At 38.4% G+C, this 27,212-nt stretch overlaps 1 protein-coding gene across 1 annotated transcript; it reads right to left on the bottom strand.

Moving 5' to 3' along the window:
• Positions 1 to 4,942: 4,942 nt before the first annotated feature.
• On the bottom strand, positions 4,943 to 26,645 carry CAPZA1 (capping actin protein of muscle Z-line subunit alpha 1). Its single transcript, XM_060772695.2, has 10 exons — positions 26,538 to 26,645; positions 18,268 to 18,331; positions 16,493 to 16,544; positions 15,328 to 15,391; positions 13,801 to 14,007; positions 12,748 to 12,827; positions 10,872 to 10,950; positions 8,985 to 9,056; positions 7,826 to 7,888; positions 4,943 to 6,005 (listed from the first exon to the last, which is right to left on the bottom strand). Exons 1-10 carry the CDS (start codon positions 26,574 to 26,576, stop codon positions 5,865 to 5,867), a joined length of 861 nt encoding a protein of 286 aa, XP_060628678.2. The 5' UTR covers positions 26,577 to 26,645; the 3' UTR covers positions 4,943 to 5,864.
• Between the last annotated feature and the right edge of the window lie 567 nt (positions 26,646 to 27,212).

The raw sequence follows: 27,212 nt of genomic DNA, 5'->3' as shown, positions 1-27,212 counted from the left end.
AAGGGAAAGTGCTATAACCTCATAATATAATTTGTATTCACTGTGCCATAGACACTGCTGCTTTTGCTGTAATCTTTACTGAGTCTCTAGAAAAATATATACGGTAATCAGTTTTATTTTCCCCAAGTTTCTTGAGAACTATGCTCGATGCTTTTAGATATTTTCAATCTAAGAGGAAGAGAAATGCAAGAGGGGTGAATAGATGGTTGGGGTATGGAGGTAAGGTTGATGCTTGCTGCAGATTTCAAATTCCAGAAGAGTATGTGTATGTATGTATGTATGTATATATATACATACACACACACACACACACACACACACACACACACACATATATATATATATATATATATATAATAATGCAATTAAATGCATTACCTACTGTGTTCAGTAGGTCTCAAACTGAAGTAAATATGCCCACATTTCGGATTCTTATAGCAGAAATATGATAGATTGCAACTGATAGGGAATAGATACTTCTGTAGGACAATTTTAATTTGAGAACTGGAAGGAAATTACAGGACGATGGCATTAATGGTTATTGTTAAAATGGATTGGGTTTTCCGGACTGTATGGCCATGTTCCAGAAGCATGCTCTCCTGACGTTTTGCCCATATCTATGGCAGGCACCCTCAGAGGTTGAGCAGTCTGTTGGAAACTAGGCAAGTGAAGTTTATGTATCTTTGGAATGTCCAGGATGGAAGAAAGAACTCTTGTCTGCTTGCGGCAAGTGTGAATGTTGCAAATGGCCACCTTGATTATCATTTAATGGCCTTACAGCTTCAAAGCCTGGCTGGTTGCTGTCTGGGGGAGTCCTTTGTTGGGAGTTGTTGGCTGACCCTCATTTATTCTTGTCTGGAATTCCCCTGCTTTTTGAGTCTGGCTCTTTATTTACTATCCTGATTTTCATTTTGAAATACTGGTAGCTAAATTTTGTTCATTTTTAGTTTCCTCCTTTCTGTTAAAATTGTCCACATGTGTGGTTTCCAGTCTATGGATTTCAATGGCTTCTCTGTGTAGTCTGACACAGTAGTAGTTAGAGTAGTCAAGCATTCTGTGTTCTCAAATATTATGCTGTATCCAGGTTGGTTCATCAGGTGCTCTGCTATGGCTGACTTCTCTGGTTGAATTCGCCTGCAGTGCCTTTCTTGTTCCTTGATTCGTTTTTGAGCAAGGCTGCATTTGGTGGTCCCTATGTAGACTTGTCCACAGCTGCATGGTATACGGTAGACTCCTCCAAAAATGAGAGGATCCCTCTTGTCCTTTGCTGAATGTTGCATTTGTTGGATTTTCTTAGCGGGTCTGTAGATAGTTTGTATGTTGTGTTTCTTCATCAGCTTCCATTTTAAATAATTTTACTTCTTTTAAAATAATGCTACTTCCTTTTAAATAATTTTATACTAAGCAGCATCTTTCAGAGTTTTCAGAGAAAAAAGAGAAACAATGAGTCCCGTGATGTACAAAGATCAACATAAAGACTAACATGTTTCTGATATTGTCATGGATAACAATAGCTGAAACTCACCTGCTCCTTGATAAGATGCTATTGGGGTGTTGTGTGGTTTCCAGTCTATGGCCATCTTTTAGCAGCATTTTCTCCTGACATTTCACCTGCATCTGTGGATGGCATCTTCAGAGATGCTAGATACAGGTGCAGGTGAAACGTCAGGAGAAAATGCTGCTAGAACAGAGTTATATAACCTGGAAACCACGCAACACCCCACTGATTCTGGCTTCGACAATATGAAGATGCCACTGCTGCACCTACTTTCCAGTCTCATTCCAAAGGTTTTTTGCCCTTTTAAAAAGCACTGGCCATGTCTTACTGGACAGAAGTGGCAAAGAGGAGCTGCCACATAACCAGGCAAGTGCAAAATGGAGCAGAAAGGAGGGTAGCTGTTGCTCCTACAGGACAAAAGAGCAGAGGATGGAGGCTGCAACAGTAGTAGTCTTTATGTGGATGAGCAAGGAGATGAGAGATGGAGGTGATGGGAGGGTATCTGGTAGACAGACAAGAAAAAAGATCAGCAGGTTGCAGCACAATTGGAAAAGGGGGAAGAGAGAGAAGTGGTGGACAGCCATCACAGCATTGTGAGGTGGGGTGGTCTGGGATGGAGATGACTTGAGAAAGTCGCAGCATGATCCTCAATGTGGGTTGTACTGAGCAGCACATTTCACCAAACCTTGTATCCCACTGCCTGAAACAGTTGTCTCATGTTGAGTAACCATTGGGACATTCCTGCTTGGGAGCTGTAAATCATTTTGTCAAGTGAGTGGAGTATTGCTTCAATTGGAAGTTAATTGTTAATATGTTTAAGTGGGGTGAGAGGGAACAAATAAGAAAAGCAGCCACACGTTATTTCCTCCTGTCATTCCTGACATTTATCTTCTTCATTTCCCCCTGTCAATCAGATGGTACTGCATCACTACCCTACAGAGGCTCCTCTGGTGTTCTTTTAGGTATTTTGTTTTTTTTTTTTTTTTGCATCAGTAAAAAACAGCTCATGGCAAAACTCTTGGGCATGACAATATGTTGTCACCATCACCTTACAGCAATTTTATTTACTCCCACAAAACACTTGTAAGGTAGGTTTGTTGAAAGGAAGTGATTAGCTCAAGAACACTGTGCAGTCCCAAAGACCATTCTTAATGATGCCCCACCCCTTCCAAAGTTTTGCATTTTTGGAAATTTGAAATATTCCCCAGATATTAAAAACTATAACCTCTACATGCAGAGGCTGTCAGAAATATTAAAAATTAACTAGGTATTTTTAATTACAAAAATGTGAGTCAAGCACTGAAAGGGTTAAATGGATACAATGACTCAGCAAAAGCTGCAGTTCAATAAAAGCAGGTGTGCCTGTAGCTTAATAGCCCTCAGTCTGTGATAAGTCTCTCTGTGTTAGTAGGCCTCAGTATGGGTAGGCCTCAGTGTTAAGTTTGTTTCAGTGGGCGAGAGTCCTCAGTGTGAGAAAGCCTCAATGGGAGAAAAACCTCAGTGTTAGTAGGCCTCAGTATGAGTAGGCCTTCTGTGAGAAGCCCCAGGTTGAAGGCCATCATGTGTGAAGCTTCATTGTTAAGCCTGCTGTGTGTAAAAAGCTACTGTGTGAAACTTCTGTGTAAGTTGTTGTGAGAAGAGGTTGTGTGAGAGCAAAGCTGTTTGTCTGTGTGTAAAAGAAGCCCAGTGTGGAAGCAAAGAAGGAAGTATAAAGAACTTTGTGTTGTGGAAACCTTGTTTTTGTAAATAGTGCAACCATATTATTTTGCTATAAAGAACAGTCTCTTATGGAAGAGATAACATTGGTCTGTGTTTTTTGGTTCTTTTTATCACTTTTGGTGCTGGGTCACGCTGCTGTTAATAAGTTACTCTGCTATATATTTATGGTGAGGGTCTTTTGTTATTAAGCCCACTCACCCAACAGAGGCAGCATGCATCTTGTTGTGGGATGCTGGGAACAAAAAAGAGTTATTTGACAGTGCTGCCTTGGAGTGTGGTGGAGTCCCCTCTGGAATATTTTAGGTAGGGGCTGGATGACCATCTGTTGGGAGTGCTTTGTGCCTGTGTTCCTGCATGGCAGAATGGGGTTGGATTAGATGGCCCTTGTGGTTTTCTCCAACTCTATGACTTTATGAAAAAAGAGATGCAGTTAGAAGTATTCACTAGACTAGATCAATTTTAGCTTAGTTTAGAAAGTTTTCTTACATTAAGTTCAGATTTTTAGCTTCTCTAAAAAGCTCAAATGCTCTATATCAGTGTTTATTCATACTAAGCCAAGAATTGATCGTTATTAAACCACAATGTGAAATAACTATTCACTCATGCACACAATACCATCATTTCCACTTTGATCCTGCTAATCACAGGAGCCATAGAAAGGTAAACAAAACAAGCATGGAGAAGTTAGTATTATATCTGTATAAGTAAGAGCACCTAGAGCTTCGGAGAGCTTCTGTTCTACCGTCTCAAAGCTCCCTGCTTGAGCAGTAATGGCATGACCATCAGCATAGATGAAACTCTCTGTCCCTTCTGGCAGTGGCTGGTCATTTGTGTAGATGTTGAACATGGATGGAGCAAGCACGCTCCCCTGAGGCAGGCCATTCTTCTGTTTCCGCCATCTGCTTCTCTGGCCCTGGAACTCAACAAAAAAGCTCCTGTTTTGTAGCAGGTTTCCTATGAGGTGGGTGAGGTGGTAGTCCTTTGTGATATTGTAAATTTTTCTCAGGAGGAGGCAGTGGTTCACAGTATCATAGGCTGCTGACAGGTCTATGAAGACAGCTCCTGTGATCTGCTACCTTTCAAAGCCATCTTCTATGTGCTGAGTCAGGTTCAGCACTTGCGATGTGCAGCTTTTGCCTTTCCTGAAGCCAGCTTGCTGTTGAATCAGACATGGGTCTATTTTTCCATAATTCTATGCAAAATAAGTCTCTCCAGAACTTTGTAGAGGTGGCACAACAGGGAGACGACCAAAGTAAGAGTGAATGGATTGTCTACATGAGCTCACTAATAGGTTTTTAGGCCTGTTCCTGGGGCCTAAAGGAGCCTCCAGTGGCGCAGCAGGTTAAACTGTCGAGCTGCTGAACTTTCTGACCAAAAGGATTATAATTCATATCCAGGGAGTGGGGTGAACTTGTGCTGCTAATCCCAGCTTCTGCTAACCTAGCAGTTCTAAAACATAGCAAATGTGAGTAGATAAATAGATACTTCTTCTGCATGAAGATAACAGCACTCCATGCAGTCATAATAACACCATTAAAACAACGGATTTACTTTTGTATTGACTCATCATTCAACCATATATTCAACAGACCTACCCTACTTGATACTAACCAAGAAGATTCCAACCATTGTGCCTTAATTAAGCCAAAAAGGCCACTAACACATGCACAATGAAACACAGTATTCTCCAATTATGACAGGAGGAACTGGCAACATCGAAACGTATTTTGGTGGAAATCTTTTATTGACCACTTTGATGTGTCCATTTATACATCTCTGGTACAAATGCCATCAACCTGCCACAAAGCATTAAAGCACAATAAACCAAAAATGTCCATTAAACATGTACAGCTTTTGATTTTTTGTAATTTCATTATTGAAAGACTATTTCGGCTGCAATCAGACAAGTATTTAAAAAAGAAAAAATCAGAACACCCATCCTGTAAAAATGCAGGTGCCCGTATTAACCGTAATTCCAGGAAAAGTCAGAAGAGAAAAACAGTTCAGGTGAAGAAAATGTGGCTCAAGTCTTTGGATATTTTAAAAAACAAAAACAAACCTCTCAAAAAAATCACCTTTCCAGAGGACCTGGCCTTCTTGGGATTTCTGGGAAGATTCTTGTAAACACCTTGCAAACATAAAAAGCGACGCCTAAAAAGATACTGGGGTGGTGGGTGATTGGCAGTTGTGGGAGAGAAAGGAGGACAAGTTATGTCTGGTGCAGTGTGACACCATGGAAACTGCCAGAAGGCCCATTAAACTGATGTATAGTATCTGGAGTGCTGCCAGAAGTACTGGAATGGTATCCCAATACTACCCGTCTGCATTTCTTAGAAAGACAGTCACAAATAAGAAGGCTTCTAACCTGTAACTGAGGACAGACAGCACTGATCCCAAAGTGGCCAAATGCAAAAAGCCTACGAGGAGATGCCTTGTTACATTTCGTGTAGGAGGTTTACATAGCAGGGGCACACAAAACAAGACAGTGGTATGAGTTGACAGTCTTCTAGAAGGCTAGAAAACCTGTTAACTCTGAAAACCCTAGACAAGCGTCAACATGTCAGAGAACCCACTTGCTTGGCAAAGGACCAAATTTGCTTTGTGTTTGTTGCATGCTAACATTTCCTACGGCAGGACTGCTCTGGCTTTATGCATTCTGCATTTCTTTGCCAATCTTGTAGCTGAGGATTTTGTTCCAGTCAATCTTAGTGCGGGTGACGGGCAGCTGGCGGCGTAAGGCTTTGAATGTGGTGTCTGACATAGTCTGATAGTTTTCACTGATTGCTGTCTATAAACAAAAAAGAGGGCAAGAAATTAGAATTCTAATAATTGCATTCAGTTTTTGCTTCATAAAAACTGGTTACTCCCTAAACAATGTTAACACTCAGCCAAGGTGGTCTTTCCACAATGATGTAATCACTCCCTATTTGCATTTTTAGCTTCTCATAAACAAAAGATCTCTGAGTACAACAATTTAAGTCTACCAACAACACAATAATAACCAAGAAGCATAATATGAAACCAAGAAACAATTGCTAGCAGAGAACAATGAATTCAGTTTAGGTAACCAAATTAAAGCCAGTAGAGAGACAGAAGTACAAAGCAATGCATGCTTTGGGGTAGAAAGCCACCCATGAAATCATACATAATCCAGCAAAGGAAAGAGTATTGCAACTATTTTCCAAGTAATCTTGTTGTGAGACAAGAATTAATGAACCAGACAATAAATCAACATGTTTAAACCTAGACCTATTGAGTGTGTCATACATATTAACTTGAGTGTGGTAAATAGCTGAAAGGCAGAGAATTTCACCTTCTGAGGCTCAGCCCACCTCACTCACTATTAGAGCTGCTTGGAGAAAAAGAAGTGTGGGTGACAGTTGGGTAACTATAGTGTTTTAGTTTCTCTTCCACATCCCAAATCTCTATTGTTGTTTCTGTGCCCTAAGTGAGTATCTCAGGCCCATTCTGCACTGCCATATAAAATCCAGATTATCTGCTTTGAACTGGATTATGTGGCAGTGTAGACGGGGGCCCTCCTTCTCTTTATATAAGGCTCCAATATTTCATTCAGACCTAGGGATAAACTCTGATGGTGAATTGTCTATTATTTCTTTCAGTGCTACTCTGGTACATCTAACCCCACAGCTTCTAACTGAAATGGCTTTAGTCTAAGTTAAGGGGCAGGGGAAGGGAGCATTGCCTAGGGAACTGACACCAACTATAAAATCCTCCCAAAAAACTTAAACCTGGAGTATGACCAGAGTAATTGAACTTTTAGTGTATGAAAAGATGTCATGTAACACTATATTTTGCCCATAATACTGTAACAATATGTTTGTTTATCAAACTAATTGTATAGAAACACCACCCCAATGTTTCTAGAAGTAGGGTAAGGGAGTATCTCATGTTGCTGTTATTCCAGGGCAGGGGTTCCCAAAGTGTACTTCGTGGAGCCCTTGGGGCTCATGAGTGATTGTGAGGGGCTTTGCATCAGGTGCCGCCTTGCTGCTTTCCTTCTCCTCGGCCTCAACTACCACCTCCTCCTCTTCCTCCAATAACTAGCTGCTGAACTAACCAGATATTTACAAACTCTGCCGCAAGAAGCAGGCACATTGTTCACATTAATGTTCAATGTACATTGTAACATTTTTCAAACTTTTTTTTCAAAGTAGTTGTTATATCATTTTGCAAATTTAGTAATTAATAATATTGTCTCCAGTTCTTTACTACTGTTTCTTTTATTATTATATACCTTATTATTCATACTTCCATATACACATCATGTGTAATATGCCTCATAGAACATAGGCAGATAGAACTCAACACTAAACATTTCTTGGGGCTCCGTAAGAAACTTTGTTTCAAAAAGGGCTACGTGGCTGAAAAGGTTTGTGAACCCTTGTTCTAGGGAATGGTGTGAAAGTCCTGGCTGCAAGATCTCTGCTAAAATTAAACATACCAGATTATCCTTATCAAAGTAATCTTCAGTTCTTTCATAGAAAAAAAGATAGGATATAAACACAGTAAAATGATTGAAAATTCTTCCCCTCCCAAATGCAATATTTTTAAGCATATATTCAAAACTTAACTGAGCAAGGTTCTTACCTGATAATCATTTTCTGCATTTTCAATTATTTTAATAAACTCCTTGGCTGTTTGGACATCATTCTACAAATATGAAGAGGGAACACTTAGTTTAGCATCAGATGGTGAATTTCAAAATATTCCATGCTAAAAAGAGACATTACAGTTCCTACTGTTTGAACTGTAACTGTAGAAACAATACTGATCTTTTAAAATAATCATTAAATCATTTTCCAAACCACTGGATATTTACTGGCATCCTTCTCCTAGTTGAATAATATTTGTAAACAAAGTGGATTCCCCTTCAATGCATACCTCTCAAATTTGGATTCACTGTTTAAGTTTTATTACTGTACTACGCTAGGCACTCCCCCAACTGTTTTAGACCAGTTGTCTTTCTAAGAACTCAAAGCTATTTCTTGTTACTTCCCAATTTCAAAATGGCCCCATAATAGGTCATGGGGGTACAACAGAAGCTGGTACAACAGCCCCTATAGCTACCAAAAGTAATGCAAAATGCTTTTCAGTCATTAAAAAAATAAATTGGGTTTGTGGGAGAAGGTGCAGAACTGTCAGGCCTGGTGCATGTGGTTGTATGACATATACATCCTAAGAATTATTTATTACTTGCCTGGTCCTCTGAAGACTCTTAAGGCATTAATCACCAACTGAGCAAGAAAAAGAAATGGGTGCTATGTTTGGGAAGGGTATTTGACATGACTAAAGAGCAGTGGAGACATGGTAATGGACCCAAAGAAAATTTCACTTTTGATATCTAGACTTGCATAGCAGTTAGTCATACAATCTTTTGGTCCCGGGAGAAGTGCACAGGCACAGACTTTACCACTGTAGCTCTTGGGATAAGACCTGGAAGAAGCTTCACAACTTCAGGAACACATCCATGTTGTGCTTTATAAATATGAAGCATAAAAGGGATTTTACCCCATAAAGGACAGAGAAGATATCTCTCAAGTACAAGATAATTCTGGAGAAACTATTCTGCCTGCAATAGTATCTTTTCCCCATACCTTCGTCTTTATAAGCATGGCACTGATTATGGTGGAGATTCTCCACTATAAATGGCATTCACTGCAGAAATGGCCATTTTAGTTAAAACTCTAAAATGGAAGGTAGTAAGCAGAACTGCATGCAGTAGCATTAGCCAAAATTTTCAACTCACCGAAACAGTTACAGAATCCTGTATATCTTTGTGACTAACCAGTTGTACATTACCATCCTCATAGTAATGCACCTAAAATAAAAAAAGACCTAGGTTAAGATTTAAGTGCACTGTCCTGCTGAGAATCAATAAGTGACAAAAATCATGGTCTACTGAATAATTTAAAGCAATGCTAAATACATTGAAATTATGGCAAAAACACACTTTAAAATACTGATCATTAGGAATCACCGTAAGCAGTTCAGAATCTTAATATTTACTGTCTTTTATGGAAAGTTGTTAATTTCCACTACCTATAAGTGTGAATAGCATATAGGGCTCCACTACAACAATGCTATTCAAGGTGAGAGCCATCAACTGCAAATCTCTGAAAAAAGAAAAATGTAGCCAGTAGACACAAATATGGTACTGGTTCCTGGCACTTTAGAAAAGTATAACTGCTGGTCTCCCACATCAGACAGCTTAGAAACAATGCACTAGAAAGCTTACAATTCTTTAATTAAAAAAAGATAAGAAAAAACAGATGGAGTACTTGCAACAAACATGGCCATTTTCCTCCCGACAGTTTTTGCATGACCAAAACAAAAACAAGCAATAGCCCAAGAAACCACACACCTCTGACATGATACTCTACACATTTATGAGATTTGTTACAGAGAAGTTATATGCCCACAAACAACGATACACAAAGGGTTGCTGTGAGTTTTCCAGGCTGTATGACCATGTTCCAGAAGCATTCTCTCCTGACGTTTCGCCCACATCTATGGCAGGAATCCTCACAGGTTGAGGTGTTTGTTGGAAACTAGGCAAGTGAGGAGGAAGCAAACTTGTTTTCTGCTGCCCTGGAGACTAGGACGCGGAACAATGGCTTCAAACTACAAGAAAGGAGATTCCATCTGAACATTAGAAAGAACTTCCTGACTGTGAGAGCCGTTCAACAGTGGAACTCTCTGCCCTGGTATGTGGTGGAAGCTCCTTCTTTGGAAGTTTTTAAACAGAGGCTAGATTGCCATCTGTCGGGGTGCTTTGAATGCAATATTCCTGCTTCTTGGCAGAGGGTTGGACTGGATGGCCCATGAGGTCTCTTCCAACTCTATGATTCTAGAATGTCCAGGGTGGGAGAAAGAACTCTTGTCTGTTTCTCCCACCCTAGACATTCCACAGATATATAAACTTCACTTGCCTAGTTTCCAACAGACCTCACAACCTCTGAGGATGCTTGCCATAGGGGTGGGCAAAACGTCAGGAGAGAATGCTCCTGGAACATGGCCGTACATGGTCGAAAACTCACAGTAACCCAGTGATTCCAGCCATTAAAGCCTTCGACAACAAACTATATACATATTTTAAAATAGTAAATGGACAACACCCCCCCCCCCCAAAAATACCCTCAAAAAAACAAAAAAACAAAACAAAACCCATGAAAAGTAGAAAAAAATACAGAAAGACAGTTTAGTCAATTAGGGGGATGTATAAAATGCACAAATTAAACCACACATTAGGAAAATGCAGTAAAGTATGTATGAATATCAATTTGAGAGGGAAAAGAAAGTACAGCAGGCTAATATGAATAAAGGATGGAATGGTTTATGCAAGCTGGGGTTCGAGAAAAACAAAAACAAAAAATCAAGAATGACTTTTCACTGCTACAGTTGTTACCTTACACTAAAATTATGTTTCTATCACTTTCATACCAGGAAAACAAGCAAATGAGTCCACTGAATTTTCAGCTCTGGAGGTTGAGAGCATAGATGTGTGCCAAAGCATCACTCAATCCATCCATAGTAATCTCATAGAGTTTTTGTTGTTGTTGTTGAATCAGACAAACATAAATCAAGGAAAACATTGCTGCATTTACTGACAATATTTCCATTTAGTTTAACTGACCTGGATTTTGAGCACTGCAACTACCTGAGCTGTGGGTGGTGTGATGGTAAATTTCCATTCTGACCTCCATCGCCCATTCCTATGCAAAAACAGAGAAGACACTGGCACAAAAGATCATTTTAACAAGACAGTGGATTGTCCAATAACTTTATTTTTGGACGATTCATCTGGAATCCAGAATAGATGATAACCTTCACAAACAGTTGAAAACTGTCCTGATTATAAATTGAGAAAAGATAACTTTTCCAGCTGCTGCGGTTAGCTAGAATGTCATGGGCACTGTTTAGTTCAACAAAATAGCACTCCCATCCAATGTACAAGGACAACTGCACAGATTTATTCCAGATGTGACCTTTTCCCCTTTAGTTCAAGGAAATCTACTAGAATTTCTCCAGGTGATTTAATGTACTTCGGCAAGGACTCCAGACTAATGATTGTTTAACAAATGCAGTAGGAATCTCCTGCGTTAAATTCTTTCCTAATAAGAATTTTTAATACATGGTCCATACCATCTTCATTTGACTCTAAACTAACAATTGCTTAACCATGGCAATAAAGAATCCTCTGTGCTAAAATCTCCTGCACCAGTTCTTCAATTCAAGATGCATGTCATTGTCACCTGACTCCTGAATATGGATCTTAGTATTTTAGCAAAATTAAAAGTATAGTAAATCTGGAAAACCAAAAGTCTGTCAGTTGTATTGGATAACATTTAAAGCTTTTGAGTTACGGAGTGATTCAATTGCTTGTGATTCAAATGACTGTTTACATTGAGCATGAGGATTTTTAAAAAGGCAAGCATGAGGATTATTTAAAAATAATCTGGGATCTGATTGTAATGTATTAGGACCACTCCAGGAGAGAGGATAAATCCATAGGGATTTTCTTCTCAAGGAAATAATAATAATAATAATAATAATAATAATAATAATAATATCATCAACAACATCAACAACTTTATTTTTATACCCCGCCACTATCTCGCTGAAGGGACTCAGGGCGGCTTACATGGGACAAAATTGCCGTAAGACAATAAACAATCTATCAAATAAAAACACAATTAAAATAAGAATATAATCAAATGGAGCATTTGTCAAATTAAAAACAAAGTTAAATAGACATAAAAGTATAAACCATTAGCTTTAAAACTCCACCCAATCAATACTCAAATCCAGGAACCAGGCTACTAAAATGGGCATGACCCGGCTATCAAAAGGGCTGGGCATGGGAAAGCGCAAGAGCAAACTACAGGGCTGCGGAATTGAGCGGGTTAAAGAGAGCAACATCCTATCTGGTTAACTAGGGACTGGGCATTTATAAATGGGGCTAATTATTCTTGAATGCTTGCTGAAACATCCAAGTTTTCAGCTTCCTGCGAAAAGTGGGCAGTGTGGGGGGCTTCCTTGATCTCCCCAGACAGGGAGCTCCAAAGTTGAGGGGCCACCACTGAGAAGGTCCTCTCCCTCGTCCCCACCAACCATGCTTATGATGGTGGTGGGAGCAAGAGAGGGGCCTCCATAACGGATCTTAAGAGCCCACGCCGGTTCATGCGGTCATGAAGATAGGCAGGGCCTGTACCATTTAGGGCTTTGTAGGTGATAACTTACATATCATCTTCAGAGCAGGGATTCTGTTAATTATATCTGAATTTATGAAACATACAACTTAAAGACACAGGTGTATTTTGGACCATATGGTACTTTGGACCAAAGAACATTAGATCTGCTTCTGATGAATGTGGAACTTGAATAGAAGGTAGCTAATAGGTAAATCCAGATAGTTCTCCTTTCCTAGCTGACATTAAGGATAAAGTGGACTAATGAGAATAATATTTGCCACAGTAGAAATTAAAAAGAATTATTGTCTAAATACTTACCAGAAGTTTTTGGGCTGAAACTGGTGACTCTCAATGCATGCAATGACTGTTGGTTGCCCATCTACAGTTCTACTGTAAACCTATGTCACAAAAATATTTACAAAAATAAGGAAATAAACATATTACAAATTCTGTCTTTATAGCAACGAAGTGAGAGGTATTTTTCTGTGAACAAATTGGTCCTCACCACCTCACTGTTGTCTTTATATTAGAATATGGTTGTAATTTGGCTAAAGATCTATACGGTTTGCTCTTATTTACAGTGATGGCCCTTTAAATACTACAGCAACAGCCTTTTAAAAACCCCTGGAAAAACAGCTATTATACTATTGCTATGCAATCTGAAAACACTATTCCTTGGTCTAACTCATTTCAAATACCACAGGGATTAAAATAAACAGCTTGATTTCCTGAAAGCTGTTGTATCTTACATGTGTTACCTGTCCCTTTCCACCATTCTGGAATTTTCTCCCAACATATTCAAGGCCAATGCATTTAAAATATTTGACAGGCACTTTATATGATTTAAGTATAAATCTGTCCATGTGGTTTATCCATGTCCTTCCAGGGAAAACAGAGGAGAGGTTTCAGATGCGTTCAGAAAACATATTGAGGGAGCTGGGCCTAGAAAATATGTCCCATGGTTCATTCATTCAATGTTCATATCTCTCTATATATGTTATGTGCCAGCAAGTAAAACCTGGACTTATGATGATCCATGAATGAGGATTTTTGAGTGCCCTTGTTATCAGCTGCCTGGTTGAAGTCTTGTAAACTCAGAGCTATGGCTTCCTTGATATGTCAATCAACCTGTAGTGTGGTCTCCCTCTTTTCGTACCACCTTCCACTTTACGAGCATTATAATGCCTTCCAATGAGTCATGTTATCCCAAGAAATGTCCAGAGCCCAGGCATAAATGCATAAACATTTAAAATGCCCCATGCCAACACAGAAAAGGTAAGCTGTTAATAACATAAGATTAAGTATTGCTGCTTTTTACATTCACTGCCATAACAAGATTATGTCCTCAAAGGATGAGTTTAGATACTTAACAGTACAAAATCCATGTGGATAATGATCTTTCACATATGTCCTTAATGCATTGTCGCAGGCATCCCTCCAGGATTTCAGCGCTGCATCTGTGTCCTCTGGCTGGGGATCACTTCCTTCTTTCCTTAAATGATCAAACTTAAAGGAAAGCTTGTTCCTTGGATCTAAAAATCGGCCATTACCAAGATCGCCATGTTCTGTGATTAAGACCTTAAACAGAAAGGCAAGCCCACAATTAAAACACAAACAAACATAGGGAAGAAGCATTTTCTTTTAATGGGGACTTTGTTCTAGATTCAGGGGATTTTTAAAAAAATAAAATACTTTCGATGCTTTTCAAGAACCTTAGTAATTGTTTGATTGTTCCAAAGGGATATAACTTCCTCTGACATTCTAAGCAGAAAGTGATCTTACTACCCAAAAAGATACATACTGAGTGCTTCTTGCCTAGTTTCACTACAGCAGTGGTAGGAACCATGTGGACTTCCAGAGGTTGCTGGACTGCAACAGTCCTGGCCGATATAGTCAATTATAAGTGGGTTAGTAGTTTTACTCTTAACAACAACTAGTGGGCTCCATGATGCTCATCCTTGACAGAGGCCTCTTCCACATCACTGTATAAAATCCAACATTATCTGCCTTGATATTCTGGGTTATATGGCTGTGTGGAAAGACCCTTGGAGCTCAGTTTGGGCAATATTGCATATGCAAATAAGAGATAAAACTCCCACATAAGTATTTTTAATTTAAAAAAGGAAATGGACCTCTCAGCCATTTAGGCCCTTTCTACACTGCCATATAAAATCCAGATTATCTGTTTTGAACCAGATTATATGGCAGCGTAGACTGATATAATCCAGTTCAAAGCAGATAATCTGGAAGGGGCCTTAGGTGGAAATATCTGTTCACTATAGTTTAATGCAGAACTTCTCCATTTGAAGAGCCACTACCTGTATGCACTGTTTGCCCAGCTCTACAAGGTGAAGAGGTATTTTTTAGAAATTTACACAACCCAATTCCTAAAGGCTTTAGGATAAAATTATTATTTTCCACCTTGGGGAGCACAAGTCTGCATCAGAAGCGGCCACTTAAATGACATGTGTAACGACCTTCAGTGATTTCTATGTGAACACACATTTTCTGAGCATAATTGGAAAGGAAAGCAAGCAGATCAGGGGCCAACTTGTGCATAATTATTACTCTGTACCCAGATTTCTGTAGAAAAAAATATTAAATGTTTGACTGCTCATAAACTTCCATAGAATATGCCCTCAGTAGGTCACTGACCTACATCTGACAACATATGCCCTCTTTAAACATTTCCTACATGCTCTAGTACAACTCTATGGTATGTTTAACCAGAAGTTGAAACATCGAGACTCTATGGAATCCTTCTGCTTGAAGTAATTGGTTCAACAGGGCTTGCTTTTATCCATGATATTCACTAACCATGGTGAATTGGGGAGCATATCTTCTGAAGATATAGAGGTTGTATCATACACAAATAGAGTCGGAGGAATTTTTATTTACCTGATCATCATAACCATCTATCTTCACGGGTGTAAACTGATCCATGTTATACTGGGCAAATGCACTGTCAGAGAAGAGTAAGAAGTAAATGCAAGATTTTGACGTTATAGAAATACATAAAAATAACTCCGATGTCTTCAAAAGTATTTATATAGATATGACCTTGGAAGAATATTTTCCTCTGCAGAAAGAACATATATGGCTTTCATAGATGAGTCATTTTAGTACTGGGAATCATTATGCATAGTGTTTTTCTCTCTCTTTCTGTTTCAAGGTTTACTAATGGGAGTCATGGAAACCTAACTAAAGTCTCTGAAGATTTTAGCACAGTATCATTATGAACTTTCTGGACTTCTACTAAAGGACCTGCACAATCAGTAAAATCCACTGACAAGATAACACAAAGATTATAACAAAAGATGTGACAAAAACTCAAGGATACATGTTTTATTAATTTTATTTGTGATAATTTTGAAGATTTTGTGATTAAGATGACTGTTACTAATTAAATATGTCTCAATTAGAATAAAAAGGGTTGCTTCAGAAGATAAGCTTTTTCTTTGTATAGCATATCCTAATGGCACATCATAATTCCAAGTCTCAGAAGTCTCCTGTGAAGCATAGGAAATGCTACAAAAGAAATGCAAGCTTACAATTTCAATGCTCATGTAAATCCAATTATACACGCACCGATCCTGACCTTTAAATACATGCTTTTTGAAAGAACCATAGCTTGCAATTGTAGTTATTTTTAATGCATTGATAGCCAAAAAGAAAAACCCACACACTTCTCTTGCCAATGGTCCATCTGTTTATAAAATCAAGTAGGATCTGATGCCACTTCCTGCTGCTGTCTCTGCTCAGGGTGAATAAAAAACAGGAGCAACCAGGGTTGAAGAATCCTGAGCCAGCACAATCTCACTACTAAAATAATTACCACTTCTCCAAGATTTACAGAAGTTCTGCTAGTAACTATGCTATTTAAAACAGCAATGAACATTTCTTTCTTTCCATTAAGACTGAAACACACAGACATCCTCTTAACAATCAATCATATCTACCTCATTTTTTTTTAAAAAAAGTAAGCAGTACTTGCTAAATTAAAACATTCCTTGAAACAATAAATCATATCCATCACATTTTAAAAAATGTAAGCAGTACTTACTGAGCTGCCCCTTCTCTAAGAAGATTGTCATTGTTAAGCAGCAACCGTACATCTAAGGAGGAAAATCCATATAGATTAGAAATACTTCCACCGTGTTACTGCAATCTCTACTGGCACTGCAATAAACATTAGACTAACAACCTGTTTAGTATATATCACCAACAGATCTCAGAGTATCTTGCTCCTCTCAATGAGTTTTAAAATCTCTTATTAAAAACCTTTGAAAGGTTAACATATAAGCAAAGAAAGGATATTTTAAAAATGATAGATACGAACAACTATCTAGACACTATGGTTGAAAACAATTTGTTCTTTATAGTCTGCCTTTAGTCGTTACATATTTTGGAGACTAATATTTTGTTATCATAGTCTATTGTCTCAATGCTAGATTTTAAAGAGTAAAAAAAATCTATTTTTTTTTCAAAATGGGAAGTTGTCAATAATGTACATATTTTTAGATAAAAGTACAGCACAAAGAGCCGAAAGGTTGCCAAGTCAGAAGACCTTACTCCTGTGATTGTGACAAAGCTGTTTGTGTGCATGCATACACAGAGAGAACTCAGAAATAAACATATCAGATGACAAAACAGTGTAGTATGTTAGATTATGGGTCAGTTAAATTCTGAAAATCATAGAGGAAGATGACAAAATGAGAGTACTACTTCTACAGTACTCCATAAAAATATGCTTTTCTTTCATGATACCGAAGGTAACAGGAGCTAAGTGTACATATCTATTGGCATCATAAAAATGTTCAGTCAGCAAGCCTGTACAGTTTCATCTTTCTTCTTTCAGGTACTGAATTAAGGAGCAGAATAACAGATATTTGTGGACTGGACATAGTACTTATTTCCAGAAAAAAAATATAGGCCGGTATGTGGATAATTGAACATGAGTGAAAAGTCCAGTGAGTACTAATGTGGTCTAACAGTAAAGAACCAAGGAATCATACAATAAATCCCTAATTCAGCCATGACACTCAGCGGGCAATCACTGTCTCTCAGCCTAGCTTCTCTTAAAAGAAGGGTACAGGTTAAAAATGGATTGCAGGAGGAAGAAAATACCGAGGTATGCCACCAGTATGGTGTACACATTCAAGCACTGGACTACAACTCTGGACACCAGGCATACTTGCTATGGAAATATCTTGGACAAGTTACATTTTCTTAGCCTCATAGGAAGGCAAAGGCATCAGTCATGAGTTTGGAATAGCATGAGAAGTTGAAAGCACAGGAGGAGGAAGACTAGGCCAGACTGAATCAACCATATTGCAGGACCATGGTGCACTGAGCAATTGGTAGGACCTCTGAGTAAGCAATGTATGAATAAAGTGGAAGTTGTGCCTCTTATCTCTCTGTGAGATACATTTAGGTTTTGCACTTTTTAAAATTAAAAGCCACTTCTGTTGTAGAGTGAAGTTCATATATGGTTGATCATTTCTATAGGACATAATTTTAACAAAAGGCTGCATTTGTATCAGCAATTCCATTATTGCTAAAGACATTCAGGAACTAAAGACATTTTAAGAGTGATTTGATTTCTAAAGAACACTGTGTTCTAATTTACAAATGTCCTATTCCCCTTCAGCAGTTCCTTCCTCTTAAAAGAGCTTAAAATTGTTTTCTAATTGTAGGCTATAAACATTCAAGGCTTGGTTTTTACTAGTAAAATGAAGAACCCGTTATGAATAATTTTGTTCAATTAGATATTATTTTACATTACAACATTAGTCCAATCTCAAACAGCACAGTCAAAAATGTATATCAATTACTTACCATTAAATACTTCATTGAATTCCCCAGGTGGTGCATGGGTGATGAATTTTGCAGCTATACGTACCTGCAGAGAAATCATTGGGATTAGTGAGGAAACATATTCAGTGGTTTTTAAATTTGTCTTTTCCAGCATAATCACACAGCATGCAAATGAATAGGCCAAACTGATCCATTTGTGATTGATTCAATGTTCTTGATTGTTCGAGTTTGCCCAAACCAATTAGTAGAAATCATAATTTCTTTTGGCACCAAACATGTTCAGCAAGTACTATCAAACTATTCATTAGTCTGTTTTATAGTTTGGGCAGAAAGAGGGACAATGTAAATGTTGGCATCTATTTTTTAAATAACTGCATATAAGGTCCAGTGTTTCACTCACTTACAACATTAATATACAGCAAAAGATTTTGGAACTCTCTAATCTTTATAATTTTATATGTTCAGAGACAACAATGCTTCCAGGATGAAATGAACAAACAATACATGTATATGGCTGAATATCCATCACCAAACATAGAAACATTTTATGGACTTGGATCTCTATTAGTGGTATCCACATTAAGATCCACATTCTGCATTTCACATCACACGAACATTCCCATGGGGATATGGTCAGGCCTCAGTTGTCCTACACTATCCATTCAGCATGAGGCAGAACTTTTAATGTAGCAATTCTTTTGCTACCAGAATTTGCTATCAGCTGGTGTCAAAGTGCTCTACTTCTGTTTTAGTATAGAATTTATTCAGGGTGGGCCAAAAGCTACAAAGGAGTTTTAATATGTAATACCATATTTGTTCGAGTCAAAATCACATTGCTAAAATTGAGGTGTGCATTAGATTCGATGGAGTGTTAGGATCACACACCTTAAACTATCTGCGCTTTTGGGCAAGAGATTCCAGCTTGGGACAGAGGAAGGACAAGCAGCGGTGGCCCGTGAAAAGGCTGGTGGGAAGCTGATGGTGACCACAAAAAGGAAGGTGGGAAGGTCTGATGGGAGCAACTTGCCAACAGCCTTTTCCTAGCCACCACCACCTGGCATTACATTCAACAGCAAATCCTTTTTCTTTTGTAATGCACACTTTGAAAACTGAGGTGCATATTACATTTGATGGTGTATTAAAATAGCGTAAACATGCTACCTCCTTTTTTTGTTAATGATACCATAGCATCTATATACAATATATTCGGGAAATTACATTACATTATAGGTAAAATCTTTGCAAAATGCTTTCTAAAATGTATGAAAACTTCATGAGCTTTTATGACTTTTGGCCCATGCTGCATAATCATTGGTAATTGGTTCCCTCAAGATGAATAAGATTTTTTTTTTTTAAAAAATCATGCATTATGAACCTACAGCATTTCTGCCTCTCATCTCTAGAACATAAAGGTTTCTAGGTATCTCGGTGCCTATCAGCAAACTGGCCAATACATTTTTGGGTGTTTTAACATGCACCTATCTACAGGAAGACAAAGGAATGAAATATACTGTCCTACTGTATTCAAGTTGTTTGCGCAACTGATAAAACATTAAGACAGCCTTAAAAAAGAGATTGCTCAAGAAAAACTATTAGAAAGACATCTCCCACATAACCTTCCCATAGGCTCTTCAGAGCACTACCTTAGATGGCTGAAAGCCTCTTTCAAACTATAACATGTGCTTTTATTAGAAAGTGCATCTGTAAGCAGTGAGCATGACACTCTGGTTCAGTTGAAGCACTGCTACAAATACAGTACTCAGAGAACATATTACTTTGTCTAATAAGCACTAGGATCCATTTCAAGGGTAGGAGTCTAGGATCCATCCACTCTGCAAAGTATTTGATTCTCAGTTTTAGTATCCTCTCAGGGGTATGCAAATATGATAATCAGCCAAAGTGAAAACCAAAGAAAAAAAAATACCACTTCAGATTAATGCATATAAGCAATGGTAATATACGAAAATACAGAACTGTAGCACATGTTCTGCGCAGTCAAACTGGAGAAAAACAAGTAGGTCAAGTAGAATTTAAACTCTTTTTGTGAATGGCTCTCCTTGTTTTGTGATCTATGGTCAAATAAAAGAAAAAGCTAAAGAGTTTATCTTCTTTATCAGACTCCAGTGTTTTAATTTCTACTCTTTCCAAGAAATAGGTGTAGCAAAACAGTCAAGATAACTTAGCTATATCCATGTTTACAGGAAATGATAGGGTGAAAAAACCATGTAGGCACTGAAAAAAACAAACATTTACTTAGCATCATACAACTCAGCTTTCTTTTCTTAGAAAAAATAGGATGGCTATGACTGATTTTTTTTAATGAATACCTTTGGGTATGCAGATTATTCTTTCAATTTTCCTCTCTGGCATACATATACAATAGAATGGATGCAAATTGTGATATGAATATAAGATTCCAGCAACAAAGGTAGGAAGCTTTTTTTAATAGTCATTTTTTCTCAACTTAACTTAGAAATTATTATTTAAATAATGCAAAATATTTCCTTATAGACTTGTAACAGACTATAGGATCAACCCAGTCCAATCCTTTGCTATGCAAGCACATGCAATCAAAGCACTCTAACAGATGACCATCCAGCCTCTGTTTAAAAACATCCAGAGAAGGAGACTCACTTTGAGGCAGTGTATTTTATCAAAGAGCTCTTACTGTCAGGAAGTTCTTCTTACTAGTCAGGGCGAAATCCCTTTTCCTACACTTGATTCCCTTAATCCATGTTGAAAACTTGCCTTCTTTCTCCTCAGTATGACATCTTTTCAAATATCTAAATATGGTTATCATGTCTCAACCTTCTCTAAGTTAAACACACCCAGCTCTCTAAGCATAAACTGTTGCTTAAAGGAAGGCATGCTTATCAGTGTAAGAAAAGTCATATACATGGTCCTAAAATAATCTCATGTTTCCCTAAAACAGTGGTTCTTAACCAGTGGGCCATGAGGATGAAAATCTAGTCCGTGAGCCTCCTTCTACTTTATTTTATTTTATTTCCTCTCCTTTAGTGCTGCCTGCAACTACTTCCCTGTTGCTGACCAGTGCCGCCCCCTTGGATGGACCATATCAGCTCTAGATTATTAAATATGGTTTTCTGTGGTGAGTAGATGGCGACTACTGGATGGCATATGTTCTGTATCAGAAACTAGAGCTGATGTGGTCCATCCAATGCAATTTTCTGAATCAGCACCCCAAATAACCAGACCAAATCTAAAATTCACCAAAAACTGATTTGTAATACTTTTGGTAATAATGTTGGAGGGCGGTCCCTGATCGAATTGGTCCCTGGTCAAATGAAGGTTGGGAACCACTGTCCTGTTGAGTTAGACTACTTGATATTACTAGATACTAGACAAATACCCACACTATTAAATGCTACAACCATACCAGACCTATATTGTCATTATGCCATCAATATTGTGATGAATAATGAATTAATTAGATAACCTCACTGTCATATCATCCAGGATTCACACTAAATTCTAGATTGAAGCATCAGATCTAACCAACCATGAATAATCCCACTGACTTTTATCTATAAAATGTATTGCATATGCACATAATGAATAAGAACTATTTCATTATTTATTGTAACACATCAATAATTATGTACTCTCAGTGTGAATTAGACTGAATTAGCCTCTTTGCTGCTACGTTCTATATCTCTGTCAATAATTTTGCATGAAAAATTCTTTGCTATATTCAGCTTTATGGCTCTTTCCTGACTTATTTTATGAACTTAGTTTGTTCACAATTAAATTTAATTAAACACTTTAATTTAAGATAGAGATAGTGTACAAGCTTCCTTCAAGTTCTGAAAAATGTACCTGGGGCTTATTCCAGAGCAAATTGGATGTAGTAACATATTTGCTTCTACTTGTCTTTAGGAATGTTATCGGTCACAATCAAAAGGAAAACAAAACTGCAGTTAAAATTGCACAGTTCAGCATGAATTGTTCATTGGGAAATGATGGTTTCTCTGCCTTTATAATTCATGTTGAGATTATATGACCATGCTGCCATGTTTTGGTTGTGCATATGCATTTGGACAGGTGCTACCTTCACAAATGAATGTAATTAAATTAGACTATATGAAAGTAACATTTCTTATGCCCAGAGGTTTGTGATGTCAGTAACTGATCAACAAATTATCACTGTTAATAGTGCAATTATCATTGTCTGTACTACCTACACTTACTTCTAATTATGCATAACACCCCCTACGTATACATATACTATACTCATTATAACATTTTATGCATCAATAAATAGATTTAGTTCACCAAAGGCTCATGCTACAATAGATATTTTAGACTGTCACAGAATAACAATAAAACAACAACAACACTTTATTTATATACCACCCTATCTCCCGAAGTGAACTAAGGGCAGATCACAGCAAACATTCACTGCCATTTTGGATATCTTTTTGAAGCCATGGAAGGTTGTGCTTGAAATCCAGTCACGGGGGTTGCTGTCACTCCACCCTCTATGACAAAGAGCCATCAGGACTTCCTCCTTCCTTTTGGTCGCCCGGATTTTCTGATATTTTTTCTTTATGGTGTCGTAAAATACCTCCCCCACTTGTTTTAGTGGTACCTAATTTCTCTAATTACAGCACAAACTGTTTTTGAACTGCTTAGGTCAACAGTAAGCTGGGCTGACAGTTGGGGCTTCAAACTGGTAACCTTTCGGTTGGTAGATGTTATCATTGCTGGTGATTTACCAGCTGTGCTAAACTCCGCCCCCCCAGCTGTGGTCTCTCACTGTGATTTCTGTATTGCCCAGTTAATACATGCTATCAGAACATCAGGTCTAAATAACACTCTACTGTCAAAAGTTCCGTAATCATACATCATTTGCTTTATTGAAATCTAAGTATGTAGGTCTGTGATGGGGCAAGGTCAACTCATTTGTGCACCTGCAAATACCTGTCAACCCTTTAAAAGTTGCTGCTTTCTACTCCCCGTCCCTCAAAATGGGCAATTACCATTCCTTAATGTAATTGCTTCCTTCTGTTTTTCTTCCAAATGTGTTCTATTATAACTCTTATCACACTTACACCTGAAGGAAAATTGGAGTTTTATTCCAGCACTTCTGGGGATCATCAGGTTGGGGAAACTTACTTGATGGGAACAGGAAATAATCTTAGAAATATATCATTATTTTCCCCACCCAGCTGCTTGCACCTCAAACACAGGCTTCTGTAAATGTCATTTATATCCTTATGCTCTGGCAATTCATGTTTTTCATGCCATGCTATTACTTTACCTATACGCTGGATATAGAAACAGGCATAACCTATAAGAGGTGCATATTAAGAAAACAACCAAATGTATGGTAGAAATGTGTTTCTTATTAATTGGGAGACTTGTGTACAGGTGGGAGACAAACAATTGCGCTAGAGGTGTGCTATTTGATAAAACTATAGATGTCTGCCGACCAATCTCAGAAAGCACCAGGGCTATATTCAGAATCATCAGAATACTTATTAAAATCTTTTCGCTCCATCTTCCATTATGAAATCTCAATTTAAACAAGGTATGATCTCCACAAAACACAATTAAAAAAACAACAGACTGGAACAGCTACATTTTAAAAGCCTGTTAAAAAACCTGGCAGAGACCAAGCCTTGTACCACGTACACATTTCTTGTTATGATTTTCTATAAAGATGTGGATGCATAGAAACGTATTCTCTTTCTTGCGCCTCATAAACTAATAAATCAAGAAGGGAAAGTGCAGTCCCTGAAGTCCTCTGACACTTTTCAGAGGCAATTTTTCACCTTCCCTAAAATATAATATTGGCTCAAAAGGCCATTAAAATTGCCCTCCAATGTCCCAGATTCCAGATAGCTATACAACACCTCAAGATTGGCTGAAATTGATCCCAGAAAAGATGTCACTCTACTTGCTGTTATGTTGCTTCATCAGGGATTGTGGGAAGGAGAGGCATTATTTACTTAGACTTGCATTTAAGTATAGGGCAAGAAACACATGCCTTGTTTGAAAAGGAAAACATCCTAATGAGGACAAAAATGTTGCTTTCTCTCATTGGAGAGGGATAGTTTTATACTCACATAAACTTCTCACTAATACACATGGACCTGCAGGGAAAGAACCATCTAGGGATGTAGACTGAGATGCTGCCAATATGTAGATATGGTACTCTTTCTCCTGTTTATCTAATACAAGCAAGGCAGCTGACATCCTGAAGCAATGTTTTGATAAAATGATGGATTGAATGACATCTAATTTAGATGGAAATATTATTTGTAGATGGTGTGCCTGTTTGACTAAGTGGTGTTTGTTCTGTCCTGTCTTTTGGAACAAGTCCACTGTAAGAGGGGTTGCTGTACAAACTACAGTAGAGTCTCACTTTTCCAACATAAACAGGCTGGCAGAACGTTGGGTAAGCAAAAATGTTGGATAATAAGGAGGGATGAAGAAAAGGCCTATTAAACGTCAAATTACGTTATGATTTTACAAGTTAAGCACCAAAACATCATGTTTTATAAGAAATCGACAGAAAAAGCAGTTCAATACAAGGTAATGTTATGTAGGAACTACTGTATTTACGAATTTAACACATCGCAATGTATTGAAACAGCTATGCATCCGAGTGGGAGGCCAACTGCGTTGGATAATACAGGATGTTTGATGAGCAAAGGCTGGATAAGTGAGACCCTACTGTATCAACATCATTATCATTGGACAAAAGCAGCCTCAAACTGACACAGTAACAATAAACTTACTTGGTCAAAGAAAAGCCTGCAAACATGCATGCTCTGGTAATCTCCTTGTTCAGATTATTGGAATGCTTATACATAGCTGTTTTTAAACATTCGGTGAGTTCAAAAATGAGTATGCAGGCTCTTAACTGAATCGATACATTAATATTATCCAAAACCTGTAATTTTATACTCATTTCCAGGCAAAATCCAATTTAATGACTCTACATTTGTAAATTGTCTCTTCCCATATTTGCCTTCTCATTGTTTAATATAATGTTCCAAAGCCTTCCTTCAGGTACTTCTATCAAATAAAAAGAGGCAGGTGGCATAGGAGAAGGTCCCTTTCCTGTTCCATTGCTCTTTAAAAAGCCTTGCCTGGTGTTTGTAGTTTGGTGTTTTATGCAATAGCAGTTGAAGACCATTCTATTGATTACTTTTGATGTCTTTCAGATCTTCTTAGTTCTGTTTTGCATATGTAATGGCATCTTGAGATACACCTACACTGTAAAATTAACACCATTAAATTTAATATGGTGGCTCAATGTTATGGAGTCATGGGATATGAAATTTGGTGAGGCTCTAGTATTTTGGCAGAGAAGTCTAAGATCCCCCCCAGGCAACAACCAGTCAGGCTTTGAAGCTCCAAGGCCATTAAATGCCAATCAAGTTGGCCAACTGCAACATTCACACTTGCCTCAAGCACGTAAGAGTTCTTTCTCCCTGGACACTCCACAGATATATAAACATCACTTGCCTAGTTTCTAATAGACCTCACAACCTCTGAGGATGCCTGCCATAGATGCGGGCGAAACATCAGTAGAGAATGCTTCTTGAACATGGTCATACAGCCTCAAAAGCTCACAACAACCAAGCCTAAGAACCTTGTAAAACCACAAGTTTTCATAGCACTGAGCCATGTCAGTGAAAGTGATATCAAACTGCAATAATTCCACAGTGTGGATGCACCCTTTGGGGAAATGGTGGCGGGGTATAAAGATTATTATTATATGTCGTCAATCATGTTATATTATATGTATATCATCCAGAACACTCTGATTTGGCTGTAGTTTATAGTGTATATAATCAATCAAATGGAGGAGTTGGACTACCCCTACTGTTCTGATCTCTTTGGAAGGTGAGATCAAAATGTAATCAAAATAATGAACAACAGCTTTCAGAATATACAATATACGTATCAGAGTAGGTGTGGCGAGATAAAGTGGCAGATAGGATCAAAATAGTACAGCCAGAAAGTGTATGTTTCCTCCCAAAAGAGACTCAAATATTGACAGGAAGGAGTCATGCTGGGGGCGGCTCCTCAGGTAGTTCATTTCCTCATCAATCGGGAAAAAAAATCCGAAGGTAAACGGAGCCAAGAGAGGACAAAATACGAGACAAGGGAATCCCGATCTTGCAGAGACTGGCAGTTGTCTGGGAGCATGGCAAGAAGGCGAACAAGGGCCAGGAACGCCCCCACGCGCTATGCAGAGAAAGCCTATTGTTTCCTTTCGGTCTCCAAATCCACCATAACAGCCAAGGACTTCCTACCTTCTCCTCATCCGTCACCCGATCCTCAAAGTCCGCCATCTTGGCTTCTCTAAGCACACACAGGCCAGCCCCACCTGTCACCGCCGCGCAAAGGGCGCTGGGAAGGGGGCGTGGCCCAACGTGGGCGAAGCGGTGTTCTGAAATCAACGTCGAGCGCTCAGTGAAATGTCTTAGGAGGCCATATTGAGTATGGGCAAACGGGCTCTTTAAGGCAAAAGGGGTTGCACTTCAGGGACGCCATGTTTGATCAGGGCACCGTAGTGGGAAGGCTTGATTTGGCGCTTCAGTCACGCCCATAGAAAGAAATCCCCTTTCTCAGACTTCCTCTTCTTGCTCAGGTTACAGTGGACAGAGTGTTAGACTCACTCCTTCACGCAGTAATAACTTAAAACACATTGTATTCATCTTGCCAAAGTAGGAAATACGCACACCATATAATGTGTTTCATTTGTAATTTTATTTTATTAATTTATCCTACTATGCTCCCAGTAGTGCGACTGGGGGGGGGGGGGGGGGGTTAGCAATGTATATTAGAAACTGGTTTGCTGTGAATTTTCCGGGTTGTATGGCCATGTTCCAGAACCACTCTCTCCTGACGTTTCACCCACATCTATGGCAGGCATCCTCAGAGGTTGTGAGGTCTGCTGCAAACTAGGCAAGTAGGGTTTCTATATC

Source organism: Anolis sagrei, chromosome 4, assembly GCF_037176765.1.
Source record: "Anolis sagrei isolate rAnoSag1 chromosome 4, rAnoSag1.mat, whole genome shotgun sequence".
Lineage (NCBI taxonomy): Eukaryota > Metazoa > Chordata > Lepidosauria > Squamata > Dactyloidae > Anolis > Anolis sagrei.
The sequence above is the reverse complement of the archived record's forward strand: the minus strand, read 5'-3'. Positions and strand labels throughout refer to the sequence as shown.